This window comes from Coregonus clupeaformis, chromosome 15, assembly GCF_020615455.1.
Source record: "Coregonus clupeaformis isolate EN_2021a chromosome 15, ASM2061545v1, whole genome shotgun sequence".
In the NCBI taxonomy this organism is placed as follows: domain Eukaryota; kingdom Metazoa; phylum Chordata; class Actinopteri; order Salmoniformes; family Salmonidae; genus Coregonus; species Coregonus clupeaformis.
The window spans coordinates 14,941,069-14,967,579 of NC_059206.1; the positions used below are offsets into that span (position 1 = coordinate 14,941,069).

Genomic DNA, 26,511 nt, shown 5'->3' on the forward strand with positions numbered 1-26,511 from the left:
ACCTTCACTTACTGAGACCTTCCATTATCGTAACAGCACTGGAGCAACACCCTGCCTGGAACAAGGTATCGTACAGTAGTGTAGGAGCAGACTGTAGGGAGGAGGCTGTTCTGTGGCGCAGGAGAAATGAGCAGCACACAAAGACATGGACATAAACCCATTACAGAAGTGTCTCATTTACATACAGAATTGACTGTATGTGTACGCCCTCTGCTTCATCTCTCGAAAGTGGAACTGTTTTATCCCAACATGAGCTCAATACTCTATTCAGCGTACGCTTTGGCATCTTTAAAGCTGATGTACAGCTGAGAGTGCCTTAGTGCCATTGCATCAATCACTGGGCTGTCAGGGCATGGGGAAAGTGTAGTGTCTGAGGGTCTATGATTTTGCTGACATTTGCAAATGGTGTAATGGATGAACTCTACTCTGCTTTGCTGAAACATCTGGAAAGCATTACTACATAGGTTTCTTGGAATAGAGGACATTGGGAGATATGTAGAGGCCGGGGATTGGTCTATTAAAATCACGCCATATTATGTTACATAGGATATAAATACCATGTTCTGAACAAAGGAGGGGGAGAAAACAACATATTACAGATTGGGCCGTTGTTCTCCAGATATCTGCAGATATCTGTAAATTGACGCTGGAACCCTTTGATATAAATAAACCTTTATAATCAAAGTACAGTGTAAGCGGACTTCTTATCATTACAACATAGATCAGCATTGTTGTCTTGGACACCACCACAAAAGTAAGGCGTAAACTCTTAACTTACAGTTGAGCAATTGGGATTTGGCAGCTATTCGCTGATCGAATTCCACCTACAGTTGTGGTTGTTGGGTTAAAGTATATATGGCAACAAAGGACAATGTGGATCCAGCTGCAATAGCCCAGCTAAATATGGATCGACATAGATTAACACCAAAAGGCTGTCAGGATTCAGACAACATGTTACAGAGCACTGGCGTCATCTTCCAATGGTGGATAAGGGTGTGGCTAAACTCTTGGGAAGAAGATATAGCACCTTGCATAGAAACAATAGCAGCCTGGATGGAAAATGGTGTGTGTGTTTGTGTGTGTGAGTGTGACTGTTCATTGACTTAAATGCTTTTCACTACTCCATTTGAGGCCACGTTGACTTTTGCTTGAAAAGGTACAATCAGATAAAAAAATGTATTAGCTACAGAGTTACATACATTACGCTGTATTCTGTCAAGGTAATGTCTGGATGGCTATGTGAGCAATATCTTTCACTTCATAAAATTTTTACAGATCACTACTAATTTATGTTTCAAAATATAGAGCTGTGCAGAGGGCACATAGTCATTATGACTGATTCAAATGTTGATATTGGCATCTGACATTCAATTAAAGTGCTGTTGAAGGTAATTGACCAGTAGAGGGAGATGTGCTGTTTCATACCCCTTGTTCTCTATTCATCATCAGTAGTAAAACTCAGGCCAGGATATTCAAGGTTGAGAATAAACGCTATTCAGACATTCACTCTCGCATATAATAGACCACACTTTGTTTATGCCACCTGGAGGTCATTTACAGTCATGTCAGTCAAAGGATGCTAGCACCTTCCTGCCTTTCAAGGGCTGAGGGGGTCGGAAGTTGTTCTCCATGCGTTTCCTGCTCTCTTCCTCCTCTCCGCTGAAGAGCAGCATCCTGAACTTTCCCATCTGTGGAGAGATGTTTGTAGACAGAAAGAAACACCTTATAGTCCCTGGCTGCAGTGTCTGAGGGTGGAAAACATCATAATACCCTCTTATGTAAGAAGGGCTTTTCCCTGCTGAGTATCCCCAAAGAATTTCACAATTAAAAAGGCCAAAACACTTCCATCCATCATGTTAACCAGCTCCCAAGGATCAAAGGATTGTGCCCTGGAGTCCTACACTAAGAGCAGCGAGGGAGCAGGGAGGGATCAGGCCTGTGCTCCCAGGGCCAGCCCAATCAGCCAGGCCAGGAACAGAGGTATGCAGACAGCATGCCGATGGGCCAAAGCTGACTTTAATTACGTTTCCCAGTGCCCTTGCAAAAAGGCTAAGAACACAAAACAGGGCCAGCCCAGGAGGGGACCTGGAAGGCATGCAGTCACCTCCCTGGTAAACAGCCGGTCATAATGGAGCAGAGCTGGGTATGCACCCCGACTTCATCAAACAGTCTACTGCTCCACATCCATAACACCAGATCCCTGACACAGTATTCACTTATTGTCCTAAGGCTGTAGCCTACTTTCTTGATGATTAATGTTAATAAAACAACTCCAAAAAAAGAAGACGAGACAATCACTGGGTTAATAAATGGGTCTTCAATTAGCCATTTAGCTATAGAAGCATGTGCTTTGAATTAATTAGAACTACTAAGCATACAGTAAATATTTTAAATTAATTAAATTAGATGGTCTATTAGCCAATTACACCATTAGAGTAGATAGACTCACTCTCCTTTCAAGCTATATGAGCACCTGCAAGGGAGAATCTAGTCTACAGTAATTCAGAGAATACAGTGAGGGAAAAAAGTATTTGATCCCCTGCTGATTTTGTACGTTTGCCCACTGACAAAGAAATGATCAGTCTATAATTTTAATGGTAGGTTTATTTGAACAGTGAGAGACAGAATACCAACAAAAAAATCCAGAAAAACGCATGTCAAAAATGTTATACATTGATTTGCATTTTAATGAGGGAAATAAGTATTTGACCCCCTCTCAATCAGAAAGATTTCTGGCTCCCAGGTGTCTTTTATACAGGTAACGAGCTGAGATTAGGAGCACACTCTTAAAGGGAGTGCTCCTAATCTCAGTTTGTTACCTGTATAAAAGACACCTGTCCACAAAAGCAATCAATCAGATTCCAAACACTCCACCATGGCCAAGACCAAAGAGCTCTCCAAGGATGTCAGGGACAAGATTGTAGACCTACACAAGGCTGGAATGGGCTACAAGACCATCGTCAAGCAGCTTGGTGAGAAGGTGACAACAGTTGGTGCGATTATTCGCAAATGGAAGAAACACAAAAGAACTGTCAATCTCCCTCGGCCTGGGGCTCCATGCAAGATCTCACGTCGTGGAGTTGCAATGATCATGAGAACGGTGAGGAATCAGCCCAGAACTACACGGGAGGATCTTGTCAATGATCTCAAGGCAGCTGGGACCATAGTAACTAAGAAAATAATTGGTAACACACTACGCCGTGAAGGACTGAAATCCTTCAGCGCCCGCAAGGTCCCCCTGCTCAAGAAAGCACATATACAGCGCCGTCTGAAGTTTGCCAATGAACATCTGAATGATTCAGAGGAGAACTGGGTGAAAGTGTTGTGGTCAGATGAGACCAAAATCGAGCTCTTTGGTATCAACTCAACTCGCCGTGTTTGGAGGAGGAGGAATGCTGCCTATGACCCCAAGAACACCATCCCCACCGTCAAACATGGAGGTGGAAACATTATGCTTTGGGGGTGTTTTTCTGCTAAGGGGACAGGACAACTTCACCGCATCAAAGGGACGATGGACGGGGCCATGTACCGTCAAATCTTGGGTGAGAACCTCCTTCCCTCAGCCAGGGCATTGAAAATGGGTCGTGGATGGGTATTCCAGCATGACAATGACCCAAAACATATGGCCAAAGCAACAAAGGAGTGGCTCAAGAAGAAGCACATTAAGGTCCTGGAGTGGCCTAGCCAGTCTCCAGACCTTAATCCCATAGAAAATCTGTGGAGGGAGCTGAATGTTCGAGTTGCCAAACGTCAGCCTCGAAACCTTAATGACTTGGAGAAGATCTGCAAAGAGGAGTGGAACAAAATCCCTCCTGAGATGTGTGCAAACCTGGTGGCCAACTACAAGAAACGTCTGACCTCTGTGATTGCCAACAAGGGTTTTGCCACCATGTACTAAGTCATGTTTTGCAGAGGGGTCAAATACTTATTTCTCTCATTAAATGCAGATCAATTTATAACATTTTTGACATGCGTTTTTCTGGATTTTTTTGTTGTTATTCTGTCTCTCACTGTTCAAATAAACCTACCATTAAAATTATAGACTGATCATGTCTTTGTCAGTGGGCAAACGTACAAAATCAGCAGGGGATCAAATACTTTTTTCCCTCACTGTATGCACTGCACAGCTACATAGTAAAGAATCTCGGTGTGTGCGTGACTGTCACGAGCTTGGGGGTAATGCCCACTGTTTGAATGGAGCTTAAGCTGTGACTTGTGGCACCTGGATCCACAAAGAGGTCTTTCACATCTAGGGTTCCCACTAGGATTACAGCAGGCCACTGCTGCAGCCCTCACACACACACACACACACACACACACACACAGAGGGACTGCATGGCATCCAAGCCACACATGCAGTAATCCACTCACAACCACGCCTGAGCCCACTACCCTGGCATCCTCCAATCAAAGCCCAGCCGCAGTAACATCAAAGACGGCTCAAGGTCAAACCCAGCTCACTCACTGATGGTCATAAAGCCTTCATATTGATAAGCAACTATATTGATGTTTCAAATCATTAACCATTCACAATGAAAAGAGGAGAGAACTGAATTGGTCTATTGTAAAACAGGCTGAATTTACGCAGGCAGCCCAATTCTGATATTTTTTTCACTAATTGGTCTTTTGAGGTATCAGATCTTTTCACATCAGATCTTTTTCAGAGCTGATCTGAAAATATCTGATGTGATTGGTCAAAAGACCAATTAGTGGAAAAAAATATCACAATTGGGCTGCCTGTGTAAACGCAGCCATAGTGTTGCAAGTGAGCCATCACAAAGTGAACCTTGACATAGTTTTACTTATCAATTTCAGTGGTTCAGAAGAATACCTTCAGAAACTCCCACACTTCAACATGAATCAGTGTAAAAATCTCAGTGCCTTTTTCTTTCTTGAACTTTTCTCTGGTGTTGATGGAGGAAGGGCAGAGGAAGGGCAGAACACCCACCACCAGGGCAGAGAACTGTCATTCAAATGGTTTATAATTTACATCACGACAAAAGCAGTGGTTCACTGTGGTTTCCCGAAGCAGAGACCCCACATTTCCATAGGCAGAGATATCTCCATATTGGTTAGGCCCAGGTGGTACTGATTCACCCCTACCAGATGGTGAGGGCTCCCACCTGTTTCTCTGAGACTATGATTGGCTCCTTCAGAACGATCCAGGTGACACTCTCGTGAAGAGGTGGCGTGGTCAGTGAACCCAGGTAGGTCCAGAAGTGTAGGCTGTTAGGTAGGAGGCACTTGGGATTGAAACCTTTGAAATCTGCAACGCTTCCCTGGGTGCAAATAGAACAAAGAATAGCATGAGAAATATTGATTATGCTACACTAAAGATGAGTATTTTATCAAAGTATCAACATTATAAAATATATTTTAAATGCCCTGTTGAATCATTCAAGTAACTCATCAAGTGAATCATTCTTTTACATTATGTCGGACTTACCTTAAACTTCACCATGTATAAAGCATCTGTTATCTTGTGTAAACCCTCTGTGTTCATCTCCGATCTGTAAACAAATCACGTTCCCTTTTTATCTCAACATTCAAACATTAGCCCAACCAGATTGTCATATCTGAGAAAATAGTATGCTTTCCATTAACATTCTAAATATATACAGTAGATTATACAGACATTGCCACAATGATATATTGAAATGTTTTTTTGACCATCATGTACTGTATGCATACTCAGGTGTTCTTAATGTTTTGTACAGTCAGTGTATACATCAATGTGTTATCAATAAGATATATTTCATAAACACATAAATTATATACTTTATATTATATAAATACATTGTATATAAAAGCATGTGCCACATATTTTCCACACGGTACTAGTATGATTGAACAATTTTCAACACAAATACGTGTGAAATGTTTTTGTCATCTCTGTTCAGACATAATATCATAACATGTTTTTACATTGTTCCTTCAGTGATTGCTGGTCTTCAGTCTAATGCCTGTTAAACAGCCCTGGTGAAGCAGAAAGAGATTCAATTCCAAAGCAATTTACATGGATGACAGATGAACAGCTGCTGGCTGGTGCAGGGGGGGAAGGTGGGAAGCGGGGGTACCCCGGGAGAGATCATCTCACCTCTAAAAAGATGCCAAGGACAGCCAGGCCATCGGGGGCTGCCGCTGCCTCCCCAAATGTCTTGTACTTGTCTGCGTTCCAGTGCACCAGATGAAGCTGCAGGAGGAAACAGGGAGGAGGGGCAGCAGGGTTAGGGACAAGCTTGAGCCAAGCACCCACATTCAGGGAAACACAGCCTCTTTGTCTCGGGTACTAAACAAACCAGTTACCCAGTATAGAGGCCAACCGAACCAGAGAAGGGAAAACTACTTCTTGGGCTAATATAGATGTAGATGTATATCTGGGAAGATGGGGTTACCTAGGCTCCCTCTGTGTGATTAGGGGGAAAACGCTCACCTCTGAAGCGTAGGTCTTCCCTCCGACGGTGTGCTCGGAGCCGTGGCTGCCCTTCCCGCCCCAGTGGAAGTGGAACTGTTTCAGCCGGTAGGCGTTGTCAAGGGGGCCTGCCCTGATTACTGTCAGGGCAGAAGAGGAGAGACATCAGTCAGCCACTGCCATGCCTCTATGCTCCTATACCTGGCATGGTACCACTGCAGGCCACAACACACCAGACAGGCAGACAGGCAGGCAAGAACCACCACCACCACCACACACACACCAGGCCTGGAAGAGCGACTCAACCTGGCAACACCTGCCACTGCTCATTAAATCACTCTCTCTAAGCTGATACAGACAGATGACACCGACAGACACATAAGGCGCCTTGCCCCACAACCACACTGTTTACTACTCTCCCGAATAACTGTCTACCTACAGTACATTTACATTACATTTACGTCATTTAGCAGACGCTCTTATCCAGAGCGACTTACATTATTTTATTTTATTTTTTCATACCCCCTGTGGGAATCGAACCCACAACCCTGGCGTTGCAAACACCATGCTCTATCAACTGAGCTACATCTCTGCCGGCCATTCCCTCCCCTACCCTGGACGACGCTGGGCCAATTGCGCGCCGCCCCATGGGTCTCCCGGTCACGGCCGGCTACGACAGAGCCTGGATTAGTACTAGAGAGCATTTGGCTAAATGGTGCGTCCTCTGGCTAAAAGCGTGGTCCTCTGTAGCTCAGCTGGTAGAGCACGGCGCTTGTAACGCCAAGGTAGTGGGTTCGATCCCCGGGACCACCCATACACAAAAAAAAATGTATGCACGCATGACTGTAAGTCGCTTTGGATAAAAGCGTCTGCTAAATGGCATATTATATTATTATATTATAAACAGGTACTGTATTACAACAACTGCATGTCTTCGTGAATACCTTACCTGACATAAGACAAATTAGTGTATTTTGAGCGTGCGTCCTGATTTGCTGAGGATTTGTCCTGTCACTAACTGTAATCTAATAGGGGTGGTGCTGAAGATAAGGTCCCCGGGATAGACAGTGTCTGGGCTGGGCTCTGCTAGTGACAGTTTAGGATAATTTTTGCTTTACTGAAGAGTTCCAGGGAGGCCAGGGCAGTAAGTGAAAAATGATTTGTGATGGCAGATGAAGAGAATGCCAGAGAGCGGTGTCACAAGCGAGGTTTCCTTCCATCTAATTGGTGACAGATTTTTATGTTAATATTCTAAAATCATTTTCCCACCAGAGATGAGTTTCCATCAAACAGACTTATTGTGTGAGTGATGACGTATTGCACATAAAAAATTACTTTTGCGGCTAAATTCCCCTGTACCAAATAAAAAATACAAGTTAAATGGGTTTCCATCGCATTTTCAACTCTACTGATGGTTTTGTCACAAAAACTGTTGCATTATATAGCTAAATGTGCCCACTCTGGTCTTGGCACGTGTGCTCTAGCCAACAGCTGGCAGACACAGTGCTGGTAGTCTACCTACATGAGATTATTATGGATAAGAGCAATATTATTTTTATTTGTCAAAGGGCAGCCTAGCATCGATCATCACGTCACCAGAATAAGACCCTCGATATTTATTGGAAAGGAGCATCAAGCTTAGTGTTGCAAAGGCAAGGTATATTACCAGTAAACTACCAGAATTGGTGAATCTTGCAAGGATTTTATGTAATCTATCACAAGACAACTACTGGCCCTTTTGGGTACTTCAGATTTTTTTTGGTGTCTAATTATCTCTGGCCCTCTGTGTGGCCTTATCACATGTAAAATATATGAAATAATTCAATAAGATTTTCAAATAAAACAATGACAGCTGTAAAACATTATCCTAAATATAAACCATCAGCTTAGTGAATACCATTGGTGTTAAAATGTGAGGGTTTCAGCATGAAATATCCTTTATATTTGTTTTTACACATTTATTTTGCTATGTCAGTGTGTATTTGTTGTCAATGTATTTGTTGTCAATGTATTTGTTGTCAAACTGGTGGCAGTTGTAATAACATTGTTGATTAGATGCTTTTTTCATTAATTAGGCTATTTTCTCTTGAACCATATGGTCTATCTACTAGCAATTAATGGACAATATGGAGACCGATATATTTTTTAAATACATACATATATATACATAAACACACAATTTTTAAAAAAACGTATTCAAGTAAAAATTACAATAGATTGGCATGTGCCTTTTACTGAGGAGTGGCTTCCGTCTGGCCACTCTACCATAAAGGCCTGATTGGTGGAGTGCTGCAGAGATGGTTGTCCTTCTGGAAGGTTCTCCCATCTCTACAGAGGAACTCTGGAGCTCTGTCAGAGTGACCATCTCACTGACCAAGGCCCTTCTCCCCTCATTGTCAAAAAGTCAAGGGGTCTGAATACTTTCCGAATGCACTGTATTTTCTGTTATTTACCAACATTTCTGAAGATTCCGGTAACTTTGGTAAACTACCAGTAGCTTTGCAACCCTAATCAAGCTCATCACTGTGCACTTTCACCACCCTGTGATGTTCATCATAACTTACTTCATCAGTAGCCTAATAAACTGCATGCTTTCCTGAGTCGTAGTGGGAGTACCACACAACATATCATCGCGTTTGCTTCGATATGATGGTTATTATATCAATGTTTGCGCAAAGGCATTTCCACCGCCATTTCTCGCATAATACATTTTACCTACACAAAAAAATAATAATCACACCATGTCGAAGGGACAAATTGTCTGTTGACATTTATAAAATTGTACCTGCATTTCTGTTTCCATCAGACCGGTTGTGACTTTTTTCATGCGTCAAATAATTCATCCGCATGAAATGGTTGGGTGGATAAGATAATGTGGCACCTGGGTAATGTGTGCTTTAGAGCATGTTCATACATTTCCTGAGTTAATGATACACTAGGCATGTACACACATGTACAAAAGGTACACTCACACACACACACACACGAGAGAGGACACAACCACAAAAAGGAAAGAGGACAAATGGGCATGCCTAGGTGTGAAACTTCCAAACAGTCCCTGATGGTGAAAGGATAGGGAATCCTATCCATCATAAGACCATGTCATGCAGAATGGAACTTCTTTGTTTGGCTTCTGTGAATTTGTTTTCATAATGATCTGCACCTTAGCCAAACAGCCACACTTTAAGACTGAAAACAAAATCAGTTGTGGCTTGTATTTTCCTTTTGAGGAGGGCCTTTTTCAAATCAAATGAATTTGTCACATGCTTCGTAAACAACTGGTGTAGACTAACAGTGAAATGCTTGCTTATGGGCCCTTCCCAACAATTCAGAGTAAAATATAGAAATATAATAACAAGGGAAAAATCCACAATGAGTAACGATAACTTGGCTATATACACAGGGTACCAGTACTGAGTCCATGATAACTTGGCTATATACACAGGGTACCAGTACTGAGTCCATGATAACTTGGCTATATACACAGGGTACCAGTACTGAGTCCATGATAACTTGGCTATATACACAGGGTACCAGTACTGAGTCCATGATAACTTGGCTATATACAAAGGGTACCAGTACTGAGTCCATGATAACTTGGCTATATACACAGGGTACCAGTACTGAGTCCATGATAACTTGGCTATATACACAGGGTACCAGTACTGAGTCCATGTGCAGGGGTATGAGGTAATTGAGGTAGAACGCCTTTTTTTTGTAGGCTTTCAGTTTGACCACTTTTCAAGATACAAGCCTCAACTTATTTGGTTGTCATTCTCTTCAGACCCTTGGTTCCAATGACCTTTTGATGCCACAGAAGCAAAGCAGCTCTCCCCATATTTCATTTGTCTATGACTTTGTTTACTTGGACTGTCAGTTTAAAAACAGATATGACACAACCCTGAAGATTACCTGATGTGGTCAGATGTCTGCTCTGGCAGACAGACACTCCTACAGTTAAATACTGGCTTCACTATATCCACCAAAACACATCTCACTGAATCATACAGTCCAGTAGGAGTGGCCTTAATGATATACAAATTTAGGTGGTCTATCCATCAACCACGTTTTGATGGTGGTTGTGATTGAGTGCGCAAATCCAAAACATATTTTGAATGGATAATATTGAACAGTTGAGGTTTCCTGGCAATAAAAGTAAATGCTGTATAATGTAGGGCATTAGGCTTCCACAACCTACTACACTGCTCAGAATGGACGAAGGTGGAGAATCTGGTGTCAGTGAACTTTGAATCATAAACACAACAACACTGACTAAGACCATGCAAAGTGTAAGCTAACCTTTGTAATAAAGGATTGATCTGCATACGTAGGTAGAATTGCATCCACTAAATAAGTGTCACATGTGCATGCAAGGTGGTGGTTATAGCATGATAGTACTACTACACAGTACCCATAACATAATGGTGTCCCCTTACCAATACAGTGGTTGTGTTGGTTAATGTCAAAGTGATGAGTGATAGAGGTGCCCAGAAACAACCACCCACCCGCCACAGTGATATACAGTGCATTCAGAAAGTATTCAGACCCCTTAACTTTTTCCACATGTTGTTACGTTACAGCATTATTCTAAAATTGATTAAATTGTTTTTTTCATCTCTCATCAATCTACACACAATATCCCATAATGACAAAGCAAAAACAGGTTTTTATGTTTGCAAATGTACTAAAAATAAAAAAATATCACATTTGCTTAAGTATTCAGACCCTTTACTCAGTACTTTGTTGAAGCACCTTTGGCAGCGATTACAGCCTCGATTCTTCTTCGGTAAGATGCTACAAGCTTGGCACACCTCTATTTGGGGAGTTTCTCCCATTCCTCTCTGCAGATCCTCTCAAGCTCTGTCAGGTTCGATGGGGAGCGTTGCTGCACAGCTATATCCAGGTCTCTCCAGAGGGGTTTGATCGGGTTCAAGTCCGGGCTCTGGCTAGGCCACTCAAGGACATTCAGAGACTTGTCCCGAAGCCACTCCTTCGTTGTTTTGGCTGTGTACTTAGGGTCGTTGTTGTGTTGGAAGGTGAACCTTCACCCCAGTCTGAGGTCCTGAGCGCTCTGGAGCAGGTTTTTAATCAATGATCTCTCTGTACTTTGCTCTGTTCATCTTTCCCTCGATCCTGACTAGTCTCCCAGTCCCTGCTGCTGAAATACATCCGCACAGGATGATGCTGGCACCACCATGTTTCACCGTAGGGATGGTGCCAGGTTTCCTCCAGACGTGACGCTTGGCATTCAGGCCAAAAAGTTAAATCTTCAGAGTCTTCAGGTGCCTTTTGGCAAACTCCAAGCGGGCTGTCATGTGCCTTCTACTGAGGAGTGGCTTCCATCTGGCCACTCTACCATAAAGGCCTGATTGGTGTAGTTCTGCAGAGATGGTTGTCCTTCTGGAAGGTTCTCCCATCTCCACAGAGGAACTCTAGAGCTCTGTCAGAGTGACCATCGGGTTCTTGGTTACCTCCCTGACTAAATCAAATCAAATTGTATTTGCCACATGCGCCGAATACAACAGGTGTAGACCTTACAGTGAAATGCTTACTTACAAGCCCTTAACCAACAATGCAGTTAAGAAAAGAAAAAGTGTTAAGTAAAAAATAGCAAATAATTAAAGAGCAGCAGTAAAATAAAATAACAGTAGGGAGGCTATATACAGGGGGTACCGGTACAGAGTCAATGTGCGGGGGCACCGGTTAGTCGAGGTAATTAAGGTAATATGTACATGTGGGTAGAGTTAAAGTGACTATGCATAAATAATAAACAGAGTAGCAGAAGCGTAAAAGAGGGGGTTGGGGTGGAGGGGCAACTCAAATAGTCCGGGTAGCCATGATTAGCTGTTCAGGAGTCTTATGGCTTGGGGGTAGAAGCTGTTAAGAAGCCTTTTGGACCTAGACTTGGCGCTCCAGTACCGCTTGCCGTGCGGTAGCAGAGAGAACAGTCTAGGACTTGGGTGGCTGGAGTCTTTGACCATTTTTAGGGCCTTCCTCTGACACTGCCTGGTATAGAGGTCCTGGATGGCAGGAAGCTTGGCCCCAGTGATGTACTGGGCCGCACACACTACCCTCTGTAGTGCCTTGCGGTCGGAGGCCGAACAGTTGCCATACCAGGCAGTGATGCAACCAGTCAGGATGCTCTCGATGGTGCAGCTGTATAACTTTTTGAGGGCCTTAGCTTAGTGATGAGCGTTGAGGGCACTATGGTGTTGAACGCTGAGCTGTAGTCAATGAATACTATTCTCACGTAAGTGTTCCCTTGTCCAGGTGGGAAAGGGCAGTGTGGAGTGCAATAGAGATTGCATCATCTGTGGATCTGTTGGGGCGGTATGCAAATTGGAGTGGGTATAGGGTTTCTGGGATAATGGTGTTGATGTGAGCCATGACCAGCCTTTTAAAGCACTTCATGGCTACAGACGTGAGTGCTACGGGTCGGTAGTCATTTAGGCCCTTCTTCCCCGATTGCTCAGTTTGGCCGGGCAGCCAGCTCTAGAAAGAGTCTTGGTTGTTCCAAAGTTCTTCCATTTAAGAATGATGGAGGCCACTGTGTTCTTGGGGACCTTCAATGCTGCAGAAATGTGTTGGTACCTTTCCCCAGATCTGTGCCTCGACACAATCCTGTCTCGGTGCTCTAAGAACCATTCCTTCGACCTCATGGTTTGGTTTTTGCTCTGACATGCACTGTCAACTGTGGGACCTTATATAGACACGTGTGTACCTTTCCAAATCATGTCCAGTCAATTGAATTTACCACAGGTGGACTCCAATCAAGTTGTAGAAACATCAAGGATGATCAACGTAAACAGGATGCACCTGAGCTCATTTTAGAGCCTCATAGGAAAAGGTCTGAATACTTACGGAATTTAAGGTATTTCTGTTTTGTATTTTTAATAAATGTGCAACATTTTCTAAAAACCTGTTTTCGCTTTGTCATTATGGGGTATTGTGTGTAGATTGCTGAGGATCTTTTATATTTTTTATCAATTTTAGAATAAGGCTGTAACGTAACAAAATGTGGAAAAAGTTGAGGGGTCTGAATACTTTCCGAAGGCACTGTACATCAGTGATAAATACCTCCTGGGCTGGCTGACTTTCACACTCAGTCAAAGTTGAAGGGTCGATGATCGAATCTGAAACAACACTGCATCTCAATATTGCTTGTATTTCTGTTTGCATTTCCTCTGTGAGAGAGGGTTTCCACTCAGAGATGATTATATGGTCTATAGAGATCTCTTCCCCTCTGTTGCTGTTACCTGTTTTGTCATCGGTGTCATCAAACTCCACGGTCACAGAGTGGCCGTTGTTGCAGATGTTGATTGAGTTGCAGTGGTCGTAGGAGACGAATATGGGAGGAAGGGTGGCATCGTATACAGTCTCCTCAGGAACTATGTCTATGGGAGACTGGCGATTGCCCTGGGCGATTGGGTAGTCTTTGTGCCATGCATCTGGACCTTAGAAACAAAGATTGTCAGAGCTGGACATGACAGAATGTAAAGAAAGGAGATCAGATCCATTCATTCACCATTTTACAAAAACTTAGAAGAAAACCTCAGAAGAAAAACATGACATTCTCAATTTCACACCAGGACATAACTTTCTAGGTTGCTGCATCAATCAACACACTGATCATGGGTCTCAGTCCCTTTACAATTCTGATAGACTCTCCTAGAACTCAGACTTGCTAGGACCTGCTAGTTGAATTGAGGCTAAATAAGGTGTCATGCAGGATAAGGATAATTGGGCTAATCTCGTATTAACATTTACTGTATCTCTCAATGTTAGCACTACTGTCTGAGAATATCCCTGCGAGATCTCCACCCAGAAGGTAGCAAACAAGATTTAATTTTTAATTTTTTTATAAGCCAATCAGTCACCTGTCGCTTCTTAATAATAAGGTCCGAGGCGACATTGTTCAAAACATGGATGTGATTATAGCCTATTGCCAATAGAAAAGTATTTAATCAAATATTAATATTAATAGAGACAAATGCAGTGTACTCGCAGCGCACGAGCGTCCCCAAAACAAGGTCAGCGCTGAGATGCCGTGTGTTCTACAGTAGCCTACATAGTGATGCTCTCTCAGGTTGGCAGGTTTACTTACCGTTCTCCTCTCCGTATCCCCAGTGATGTCCTGTCATTGCGAGGATTCACCTTATCGATATGCTGACTGACTCTTGACTCACAGCCCAGACCGCACGAAACTATGGGATAAATGGATTGCCGAAAATCAAGTGCTGGCGCGTGAGCTGTGTTGATGAAGTTTGGGAGTGGAGGTTGGGAAGGATGATCAGGTGGCGACGAACGGCAATCGTAATGATCCTTCCTTGCCACGCCCCCTTTACAATTACCCTGCTTGATTTATGTTACTGTACTTCAAAACATCTAAAGAAAGACCCCCTCATTTATGATAATTAGACCTAGTAAAGCAGTGTATTAAGATACACTTTCCTCTGGACTAATGAAGTAACATGTCTCACAACATGTTTCTAATGATAATGCATGGCACATATTTCAATAGGTATAGTGTTGTTTTGCATTTCCACCTTAAACCCATACCTAATATTTATGATTATATAACCAAGATAGCATTTAAAAGAACACATCACATCTTATTATAATATGTAATTCAAAATGTATTAACATATATATATATATATAATTGTTTTCCCTCAAACCTGCCAAAAAACGATGGCATGTGATGCACCGTACAGCACCCATATTATAAAACTGTAGTAAATCAAATTCCTTGATTAGTCTGAATGGGTGGTGGCAACTGTGGCAGAATAAATGAATTACATTTCGCGCAGGTTTGAATCGATTGAATGTTCTCCACTTCTCCCTCTGGTGGTCAACTGTAGTTAAATCGAAAGTGCAGCTTTGAATTTACAACTGCGTTCAGCCACTTGTCTCTCTATCGAATCAGCGAATTGAGCTATCAAATTAACCGGTGGGATTCTTCTCCAAGCGGATCATGGCAGCTACTAAAGAGCAGAAATACGATAGACAATTGAGGTATGTAAAGGTATAAGTTCTGTGCACATTATAGAATTATTTGTTAAACCTATCGTTGCATGAGTTAGATATATCTCCACTGACAGACTGCAGCTAGCTAAGGTAGCTATGCTAGCATGCCCAGTAAGGTTAACTCTTTATGCTTGATAGTCTATTCTCTTGGGCTAACGTTAACTATGACAGCCAGCTAGCATGCTGTAAAATTATATCTAGCTACTGTAGCTAGTCTTCACTGACATACTAGTTCACTGACTGAATCTCAAAAAGGGTTCCTTGTTCTCATCTATTTACCATACGAGATGAGATGTGATAATAGCTAAATAACAAGGCATTGGAGATGACAAGGAGATTGGCAACATGCCGTTGTTGTTATGATGGCCTGTACTCCATTTCAGATTGTGGGGAGACCATGGCCAAGAACAACTTGAAAATGCACACGTATGCCTGATCAACTCCACAGCATCTGGGACTGAAATATTGAAGAACCTTGTGCTTCCAGGTAAATATTTAAATATTTGATAATAGAAAAGACCCGATGACCAGGAGTGAAAAACACTGCTCTAAAGGGAATGCATGAGTAGGCTAGCCTACCTAAGCGAGTTGCTCTCTTCCTCAGGCATTGGAGCATTCACTATTGTCGATGGACACAAAGTCTCCGGGGAAGACGTCGGAAATAAGTAAGAACGTAATAGGCCTATTATTTGTATTATCCCCTCATTGAAGCGCTTTTGATCTTAAAATGTTTTATACAATATACTGTCTTTACCTTCAATTCACTTCCTTTTCTTTTCTACTCAGCTTTTTTCTTAGCAACAACAGCATAGGAGGGGTGAGCGATTATAACCTAATGATGTTCTACTTTATCAATATCTAAGCTCTACCTGCATGCAGTATGTCATAGCAAGTCATCTCGGATGGTGTGTTTTCCAGAATCGAGCCCAGGCTGCCACAGAGCTGCTACAGGAGCTGAACACTGATGTATCTGGCAACTTTGTGGAGGAGGTTTGTGTGTTCAACTATGAGCAGTTCAGCAGTTCTCCCTGTCACAGCTTTCCCTGCACAGATTTTGTCAAATTGTCAGAGAAAAAAGATCCTCAGGGTCTAGCGGTAGATCTTGTTAATTCCGATCAAGGTATAGATTTACTATAACGCTGCACCAGTTGAGTAGCCATTGATGGGTCTCACTGCCCACAAAGTGCAATTCCTATCTGAGTGTATTGATTGCTGAGTGTTCTAAAACAAGCAGAGCACTTATAGTAGATCAAAGTATTATTTGTCAAACTCTTATTGTGATCTGGTCTTTTATTTTCCATTATAGAGCCCAGACAAGCTCTTGGACAACGACCCTGAGTTCTTCCACCGATTTACCCTGGTGATTGGTGTCCAGCTGCCAGAAATGTGTGATTTCTTTCTCTTATTCTTACACATTTATCTATAGACGTACATTTCAATGTAAATGTTTTTATTTGATATTTATGATAATCTTACAAAGTAACATCAAATATAAAAACGTTCTCTTGTCGTGTAAATTATTTTGGTTTTATTTTCACAGCACGTGTTTGAGACTGGGGTCAGTGTTGTGGAATGCAAACGTACCTTTCCTGGTGTGTAGAACGTATGGCCTCGTCGGTTACATGAGGCTAGTAGTGAAGGAGCACACAGGTATAGTAAACCTTGTGAGTCACGCGTGTATTGCTGTGTCTGTAGTAATGGTTACAAGCACTCAAGGTCAGTGCTCTCTTGCAGTTAATCGAAAACACTCAAACAAGTTGTTTGCGATCACTCCCTCTTCTAGTGATTGAGTCTCATCCAGACAATGCCTTGGAGGACCTGAGGCTTGACCAACCTTTTGCAGAGCTCAAGAACCACATCCAGTCCTACGACTTGGAGGGAATGGGGAAGAAGGTGTGTTTGGGCTGTTGACCCTGTTTGTTGGCCTTTTTTTTTTAGGCCATTGTTGTATTTTAGTTGCAATTTGGTCCTCACTGGTTCATGTATTTTCTTATGCTCTTGCATTCTGCAGGATCACGGTCATACACCATGGATCATCATCGTTGCCAAATACCTAGAAAAGTGGTTCAGTGAGGTAATTCTTCTGTGACTAACAATCAAATGCACATTCTACAGCACCCTATGATGTACAAGAGAGCTGACGATGAATACATTTTCATATTTTCTTTCTAGCACAATTTTCAGTTACCGAAGAACTACAAAGAGAAGGAGGCCTTCAAACAGCTTATTCGGCAAGGTATTTCACTTGACATAGATTATTTTTTTAAACGTAATTTGTATTTTTACATTTTCACCAAATTTTAAATGTCTACAGACACTATCTTATCCAGATTATGCCTGACTGTAAATGGTTTGTGTTCTCATGATACTTGGTTTCCTCAGGAATCCTGAAGAATGAGAAGGGAACTCCTGAGGATGAGGAGAACTTTGAGGAGGCCATCAAGAATGTCAACACAGCCCTCAACCCCACCAAGGTGGCACTTCTCATATCTCACCCCTAAACCCCCCTCACTCCTTTCAGCTGTATTATGTTAATCCGTGCTGCTGGTTGTATGAGATCACTGGATGTTGGTACTCTGTCAACTCTGCTAACTCCACTCTCACCACTCTGTAGATTTCGAGTGGGGTTGACGACATCTTCAATGGAGAGCAATGCAATGACATTACATCACAGGTGAGTCTAAATATGACATGTCTACTCAGGCCATGATTGAAGCATCCTGTGAATTATTTATTAGTAAGTTTAATACATGACTGATTGTTGTTCTGTCTTTCTCTGTTATACACAGACTCCAGCCTTCTGGGTGATGACGCGAGCAGTGAGGGAGTTTGTGCAAAACGAAGGTGGCGGAAACCTTCCTGTGCGTGGCTCCATTCCAGACATGATTGCGGACTCAGAGAAATTCATCAACCTCCAGAATGTGTAGGGAGTGATGATTATATTATTAATTTATATGGCAAGCAGCCAGCCACAGATTTAATTAAAAAGTCAATGAATTGCTTTATGAGTTAATAGCGAGCACAGCTCAGTGCTTGTGAGACGGGGCATATCAAGGAGAGGACAATCATTGCATAATAAACCATAAACCAATGTCTATAGTTAAATGGTAGAATAGCAGAATTGTATGTGCCAAACCATATGATGCTGAGATTTCGACTGTTGTGTACGATTGCTTGTGCCTTAACCTTATTTCCCAAACACAAGGTATGCTTTGTGCTGGCATGATCATCATAGTCCTGGCCTGGGCATTAATGCAGGCATATGTTTTCAGTTATAGAGAGAAGGCAATGCAAGATGCATCCGTCGTGTCTAAGCATGTAGAGTCTCTCCTGCAGTCTGTTGGAAAGGTATGTGGACCTTATTCTGCAGTCTCAGGGATAGTCAATCTCATGCGATGTCAAAAACACATAGTAAAGTCTCCAGCAGTTGTACTCGACTGTTTTGAATATAGAAAGTGCTGCATAAGTATCAACATTTTAGTTGATAACATTGTAAAATAAGGTAGAATTTCTGATATTATCTAGCGAAATGGGTTGATTTCTTTGTCTTTTTCCTTGCCAAAGCCTTCAGAGAGCATATCTGAGCAGGACATCAAACTATTCTGTGAGTATTCTGACAAGCACACACACAGCCATATATAACGTGAACAGGACATGTAATATGACAGAAATGTAAATGGAATACTCTAACTCATTGAACAGTAACTCAAAGCGTCATGTCGGTCAGGTGTTGTTTGTCATACAGTAGTGTGGCTGAACTTTGATGAACCCATGATGAAAGGGAACACTGTCCAGTAGGTTGAGCCTGGCCTTGTGCTGTGTGTTTCGGTCTGCAGGTAAGAACGCTGCCTTCCTGAGGGTGGTGCGCTGCAGGTCTCTGGCTGAAGAATACAGCGTGGAGGCGGTCAATAAAGATGAGATCAGTAAGTCCAACACCGTACCGACTCCCACCTTGATTTGGCTTATTGTTTCTCTTTTGAGTCCCTTTGATAATGTGTGTTGGTAGTGTATACTAAGATACTGCTCTCTCTCCTCAGCCTCCTGCATGGACAGTGCAGATGGGGAGATGGTGCTGTACCTTATGTTGCGCTCTGTGGACCGTTTTTATCAGCAGCACTCCCGCTACCCAGGTACGGCTAGGCTGGCGTAGCTCTGCCCCCAACACAACTGTCTGTCACCACCACCTAGCACACAGCAGAACTAAACTGTGTTCCGCCATTTTAAACTGCCCATCTCCAAGTGATATGTTTTTCCTCTTTTTGAAGGCGTCTACAATTACCAAGTAGAAGAAGACATTAGCAAGTTGAAGCTGTGTGTGAACAGCCTTCTGCAGGAGTACAGCCTCAACGTCAATGTGAAAGATGACTACATCCACGAGTTGTACGTTTTGTGCAGAGTGTCAAGTCAACTGTTCTGTGCAGAGACAATGGCCATTTTAACAATTCATATCAGACATACAGCCCACTCCGAAACCTCACTACAGTTTTTATGTTTATATTTGTAATTTAGCCACTATATTTCCATTAACTGTAAAATGGGTATAAGAGGTTATCATCAAGGAGAGAAACATGATTTAATAATCTACATGTTATTTCACTTTGCTCTTCAACAGCTGTCGCTATGGTGCTGCTGAGCCACACACAGTGGCATCCTTTTTGGGAGGTGAGTTCTACAGGACTTGGAGCCGATTATGGTCTAGGATCCTCATACTATTTTGTTATGGGATAAACATTTGTTTTCTTGGAGTTTGTGCAAATGTTCCATCTTCCATATGCTTTCAATGTGTTTCATTAGGATCTGCTGCACAAGAGGCCATCAAAATCATCACTCGTCAGTTTGTTCCCTTCAACAACACGTTCATCTACAATGCCATGTCCCAGACAACTGCCACGTTTCAGCTGTAGAAGAAGCTATTTTCCTCCTTAATGACATGCACTTAACCCCTCTGTAAAATATATGAATGGAAAGTTGCAGCGTAGTAGCAGTGATAACTGAAAGTTTGTGTAGATGGAACACTGTTCATACTGTATGTTTCCACGTATTATTTTGTTGTGGCTGAATGAAGTTAAAGGAAGTTCTGAAGGACTGTTTCCGATTACTTTTCAATGTTTGTGTCCTGACTGGTTTACTCTAATGGGTTTGCTCTCACATTGTTGCGCTTATTAGGACATTTTAATATTTTACCTGCCAAATTCAAACCATTCAAGAAATGTCCCAGGGTTTGAATTATTTCCTCTAAAGATATCCTGCACTAAACTAGACAATGAAGTTTGAGGTAAATGCATGTGGTGTACCTGTACATTAGATCCCCAAGGAACTCTGATTGTGCTCCAACATCTAGTGGCCCTGATGGGAAACAGTCTGGATATGGTACTTTACATGGCCAGCAGTAGGGGGCGCATGGTCCTCCTGTCCAAATCAAAATGAGCTGACTATCATGTGAGCTTCATGATAAACAAGCAAAATTGCCACCCTAATTTGACCAAATTTGACCATGATTGGGCACAATTCCCAAGACATTGGCCCTCGTATGGCCCGATGGTGATATAAGCTGTGAAAGAAAATCGGTACCTTTTCCTGTTGACTGGTAGAATAACCCCAACATGACACAAGTGTCTCTATAAGTAAGAACAAATCCTCTAGGAGCTGTGTAATATATTGTTGGTTTGGTTACTTCCCCAGTTCAGATTATAGAGCATTGGTGGAGTGGTGTTTGTCACTAAATGCAATGTGTGTTCTGTGGTGAGCAGGACACTTGGAGCAGAAACTCACCATAAAGATTTCTTGGAGTATGGACATATTTTTTCCCTAATGAATAAAAATGCTCTGTATTTTGTTGCAGCACATAAATGCCTGCGTAGTTCATTATTTATATGAAAAAGGGAGAAGTTTGTGTAATCCCATTCCGATTACATTCAGTAGAGTGTGCTCTTTCCCATGTTTGCGGGAAGAACATGTTAAGTGTTGGCACACTCAGAGGATCATTGTGTTGAGTGAATAATTCCTGAATGCTGACTATATAGCACACACTGTACCAGACATCATTAGCTATAAGATGTTAATGAGAAGCCTGCCTAAACCGGTTATGTTGATTAGTAACTATGTAATTGTTCAATGTCCCAGTCTCTGGAAACATTGCTGGTGCTCAGTAAACATTGAGAACAATTATGGCCACTTCATTACCTACATATGATCTGATTTGTGTTGCAGCCAGCCAGGGCCCTATAACGAGAGAGTTTGTATACTGAAGGCCACTGTTACATAATTGTGGGCTGCTTTTGAATATGCGTTGGTTGGTTGCTTGCCTAGAGAGGGCACTGACATGTTTTTCATTTGTTGTGTTTTGCCTGCAGGATTTAGCTGAGTGGAAATTTGCCCTTGGCAGATTTTTTCCCTGTAAGACCCCCGCCTCCTTCCTGAGGAGGACGGTGCAGATCACGGTGTTCAAGCGGCCTGCCAAAATGTACTTAGGGCCATTTCCCAAACAGAAAGTTTCATCTTCTGTCTAAGATTATTGTGTTTGGAATGCCAGTTTTATTTAACCAGCCCTGAATCTAATCTACGCGCACAGTTGTGATTGGACTGCATGGGCTCTAGGCAGGAAGCAGCTCTCTCAGCTAACGGAGCAAAAGAGCAAATGGTTACTTTCTGACCTTCACCGCTCCATCTGTGGATGGGACAGACTGTTCGTAAGACGGCTTTGCTCCAACTCTAACTCCAGAGACAATTTTGTCTCTTCTAATCCTGACATTTTAGGATATTTATTTCAGTGTTGCGATTTTATCACATCTCTTGATCTGAGTTGCTAATCGCCTGTCCTTTAAGGCCTTATGTCTCAAGTACAAATCTGATTTTATCTCAGCCGGTTTCATGGCACTTGCCAATCTTCCTCGGGCTACGCAGCCAGGCTTTATAACCTGCATAGCCTCTGATGTAATGTCTCTCTGGCAGTTTATTTCTCTTCAAGGCCCTGATTCCCAGCTCCAGTGACCGCATGAGCCCAGCTGAGAACATCAGTCAAACCTAGCTGGTGTGCCCATGGTGTGTCCAGCGCTCTGCACAGCTGTGTCAACACGCCCGCATGACGTTGGAGACCATTTCAAACATACAGAGATGGCTTCAATTACCTTTAATGCTCATTGTGCAGCCTTTGTCTCCCTGTATCAGGGCCCGCCAGTTGCTTTTGTCTTGCATAAGGCTGCATTATTGTGACAGTCTGTACTAATGATAACAGACACACTGGAAAATAAACACAGACATGATCAATTTACAAGATGGTTGTGCCAATGTGAAACGGTCTTATTGTGTAACTGTGTGACATGACATGATGTGTGCTTGATTTAATCATACTGTCTGACTGTCACCATGGCTGGCAAAGGGGTAGCAGTGTATGTCTGTGCATTTTTCTGTATGTGCAACTGTATTGTAAGAAAGATTGTTTGAGGTCTGTGCATTGTGTCAATATGTTGCAGAGGGTACTGGCTTGCCAAATGCCAATTCATAGATTACACCTCTTCATGACATGATTAATATGATGTTTATCCTAATATCATATTATCATACTAATATCAATTGAATTAATTTATTTTAGAGATTGAAGTACTTGGAAAAGCCAGGTAAATTTCTACATTTACAGTAACATGTTGTCCCTCTGCTGTCCTTATTGAGCAGTGCATGTTCTTTTTCATTTGGATTGCTCTATTGGAACACAGCATCAATGGAGCGATAATCATGTCCCCCACCTTCCCCATGGCTAGAATACGACTACAGGACAGCAGCTAGTATTCATTAATATGGATGACCAATACCCAGCACTGGGAGGAGACTACGTACGCAATAGCTCTCAGGAACAAAACTACCAAACCCCTCCCTCATACGCAGAGCATTCTTATCTGACACAAACTAAGGGAATCCAGACTAAAAGGCTTTTAGAAGGAATTTGGAGTGAGAAATCTTAACTCCAATCAGACCAGTGTGACCCAGTTGACTACATATGGACTGGGTCAGTGTTTTTATGATCTTCAACAGACCATTGCATAATAATAAACTGGATTTACAGTTTAAAGAAGAGAGACAGTAACTCTATAGAGATCACTGTTCACTGCAATGGCTTACCATCCTTACAAACAAACATTCTACCATGAAACTGTGGGAACTGGGAATTATATCGGTGGTAGAATTAAGGTAATGCCAATTTTATGAGTAGGTCCCTTAAATTAAAATGTTATTTGTCACATGCTTGGTAAACAACAGGTGTAGACTAACAGTGAAATGCTTACTTACGGGCCCATCCCAACAATGCAGAGAGAAAGAAAATATAGAAGTAATAGAAGTAATAATAAATACACAATGAGTAACGATAACTTATAATAGAAGAGGTACCAGTACTGAGTCAATGTGTAGGGGTACGAGGTAATTGAGGTAGATATGTCCATATAACTAGGAATAAAGTGACAGACAGTAAACAGTAGCAGCAGCGTATGTGATGAGTCAAAAAGGTTAGTGAAAAATGGGTCAATGCAGATTGTCCGGGTAGCTATTTGTTAACTATTTAACTAACTATTTAGCAGTCTGATGGCTTGGGGGTAGAAGCTGTTCAGGGTCCTGTTGGTTCCAGACTTAGTGAATCAGTACAACTTGCAGAGAGAACAGTCTATGACTTGGGTGGCTGGAGTCTTTGAAAATGTTTAGGGCCTTCCTCTGACACCGCCTGGTATAGTGGTCCTGGATGGCAGGGAGCTCGGCCCCAGTGATGTACTGGGCCGTACGCATTACCCTCTGTAGCGTCTTGCGGTCGGATGCCAAGCAGTTGCCATACCAAGCAGTGATGCAGCCAGTCAAGATGCTCTCAATGGTGCAGCTGTATAACTTTTTGAGGATCTGAGGCCCATGCCAAATCTTTTCAGCCTCCTGATCGGGGAAAAGGCGTTGTTGTGCCCTCTTCATGACTGTGTTGGTGTGTCTTCACGACTGTGTTGGTGTGTTTGGACCATGATAGATCCTTAGTGATGTGGACACGAGGAACTTGAAGCTCTCGACCCGCTCCACTACAGCCCTGTCGATGTGAATGGGGGCATGCTCGGCCCTTCGTTTCCTGTTGTCCACGATCAGTTCCTTTGTCTTGCTGACATTAAGGGAGAGGTTGTTGTCCTGGCACCACACTGCCAGGTCTCTGATCTCCTCCCTATAGGCTGTCGCATTGTTATCGGTGATCAGGGCTACCACCGTGGTGTCGAACTTAATGATGGTGTTGGAGTTGTGCGCGGACACACAGTTGTGGGTGAACAGGGAGTACAGGAGGGGACTAAGCACGCACCCGTTAGGGGCCACCGTGTTGAGGGTCAGTGTGGCGGATGTGTTGTTGCCTACTCTCACCGCCTGTTAGGAAGTCCAGGATCCAGTTGCAGAGGGAGGTGTTCAGTCCCAGGCAGGGCAGTGTGGAGTGCAATAGAGATTGCGTCATCTGTGGATCTGTTGGGGCGGTATTCAAATTGGAGTGTGTCTAGGGTGTCTGGGATGATGGTGTTGATGTGAGCCATGACCAGCCTTTCAAAGCATTTCATGCCTACAGATGTGAGTGCTACGGGGCGATATTCATAAAGACATGCTCCGTAACTTTGGCAACTACTAAGTATTTTTTAATGGGCTAGACGTGTCAATGTGTAGTTCATACATGCATAATCTATAATCGTACTGTTTTACCTCAATTAGCCACGAAATCCCTAGTTTGAAAGCAACAGTTTTTCTGGAAGCTGTGCTGGGCCATTTCCACTACATTTTCCCCACGTGGGCCAGCCCCCTAGCAATTTGAGTTTAACCAATGAGCTTCAGCCCCTCGACATATGAGTGACAGCTAGCAAGATGCACATGATGCACCAACAGCAGAGCAGAGAGAGAGACCGATGACGTGGTGCACATATCTGCACATATGTGACGTAGTACGCAATTTTCGGTGCCCATTTCTGGCTCATGACCGCTACTTTTCAGAACTACTGGCTAAAAAGGTATACAAAAGTACCGGAGAATCCCTTTAATGGAGTTGTGTATGCTCTGATGCTTCCTATAGAACACATGCACAGCCTATGTAGCTGTACTGATTTAAAAAACAGATAACCTCTGGCACATTTCCAATAGATTAATCTTCCTTCAGAGGTTAAACGTTGGGAAGGTATTCTGAGGGTGAAGCTGCATCTCTGAGACTGAGACGTCCTGTTGAGCAAAAAGTAAATGTTGTTATATGAAGGCGTATAACCATTCAAGGGGGAAGGAAATTGAAAAATAAAGGTGGGAAGTCAAGTCCAGGATTTATAAAAACAAGACTGGTTGGAGATAAAAACAGTTAATCTGGTAATGATTCAAGCTTAGGTTGAATTAGAGATAGAAATTCACATGACAGTTCCCTCCTGTGCCTTTCTGGTGACACGAACAGCCACCCACCCACCCGCTCACTCACCCTCCTACTCACCCTCCCACCCTCTTTTTTTAGTATGCACTATGCACACACACCCTCGCTCACACACATACATACTCTACACCCACACCCATCTGGCCTTGTACAGTCTGTCCCTATTCCATTCACGCTTTATCGAGGCTCCAGCCTCCCAGCCTGGGAACAGCTTTATCTCCCGTCACAGGGGAGGCCGGACAATGGAGGAGTCCGCTGCTTTACTCTGGTCTGGCCGTTAATTCAAAAATCTAGCTGTGAATCAGAAACATTGACTCTGCAGAAAGGCTACAGTGATGATTTGCTATATTATTTTATAGGCAGACTGTGAAAGACCGCTTTGGTTCTGAGAGGGAGAGAGAGAGAGAGAGAGAGAGAGAGAGAGAGAGAGAGATAGGGGGTGGTTCTGCTGATCCCTGGTGATTATAACTTTGGATATTTGTCTGGCTGGGCTCCAGCGCTCTGCTCTCTTCCCTGGGACCAGAAGGGCTTCGCTGTATTTAAACATGGCTGTTTGAGTAGAGAGGTCAGTCTGTTTACTGTAAGACTGCGGGGGATTTGGAAGTATTAACCCTCACATGAGTCTTTCAGGGAGTTCAGAAAGAATTATGTGGACTGATAGACGTGG

The 26,511-nt window shown here is 42.8% G+C and overlaps 2 protein-coding genes across 3 annotated transcripts; one reads left to right on the forward strand and one right to left on the reverse strand.

Moving 5' to 3' along the window:
* Window positions 1-643: 643 nt before the first annotated feature.
* Window positions 644-14,822, reverse strand: ca7 (carbonic anhydrase VII). Its single transcript, XM_045224993.1, is given in 8 exon segments — window positions 644-1,688; window positions 5,124-5,279; window positions 5,447-5,494; window positions 5,496-5,510; window positions 6,098-6,193; window positions 6,434-6,552; window positions 13,669-13,860; window positions 14,517-14,822. Coding segments are annotated over 8 exon segments (786 nt in total). The 5' UTR covers window positions 14,554-14,822; the 3' UTR covers window positions 644-1,565.
* A 493-nt stretch (window positions 14,823-15,315) lies between these two features.
* nae1 (nedd8 activating enzyme E1 subunit 1) lies at window positions 15,316-20,521 on the forward strand. 2 transcript variants are annotated; one of them, XM_041859777.2, is made up of 20 exons: window positions 15,316-15,427; window positions 15,823-15,926; window positions 16,044-16,104; window positions 16,226-16,256; window positions 16,358-16,429; window positions 16,746-16,825; window positions 16,980-17,089; window positions 17,223-17,332; window positions 17,451-17,513; window positions 17,612-17,675; window positions 17,822-17,916; window positions 18,054-18,113; window positions 18,229-18,362; window positions 18,712-18,787; window positions 19,004-19,043; window positions 19,276-19,362; window positions 19,477-19,569; window positions 19,705-19,819; window positions 20,052-20,101; window positions 20,234-20,521. In XM_041859777.2, exons 1-20 carry the CDS (start codon window positions 15,387-15,389, stop codon window positions 20,341-20,343), a joined length of 1,596 nt encoding a protein of 531 aa, XP_041715711.2. In that variant the 5' UTR covers window positions 15,316-15,386; the 3' UTR covers window positions 20,344-20,521. The 2 variants fall into 2 exon arrangements, with proteins under 2 accessions (XP_041715711.2, XP_041715712.2); XM_041859778.2 differs by having other exon boundaries at window positions 15,317-15,427; window positions 17,822-17,913.
* The last annotated feature ends 5,990 nt before the right edge of the window (window positions 20,522-26,511 follow it).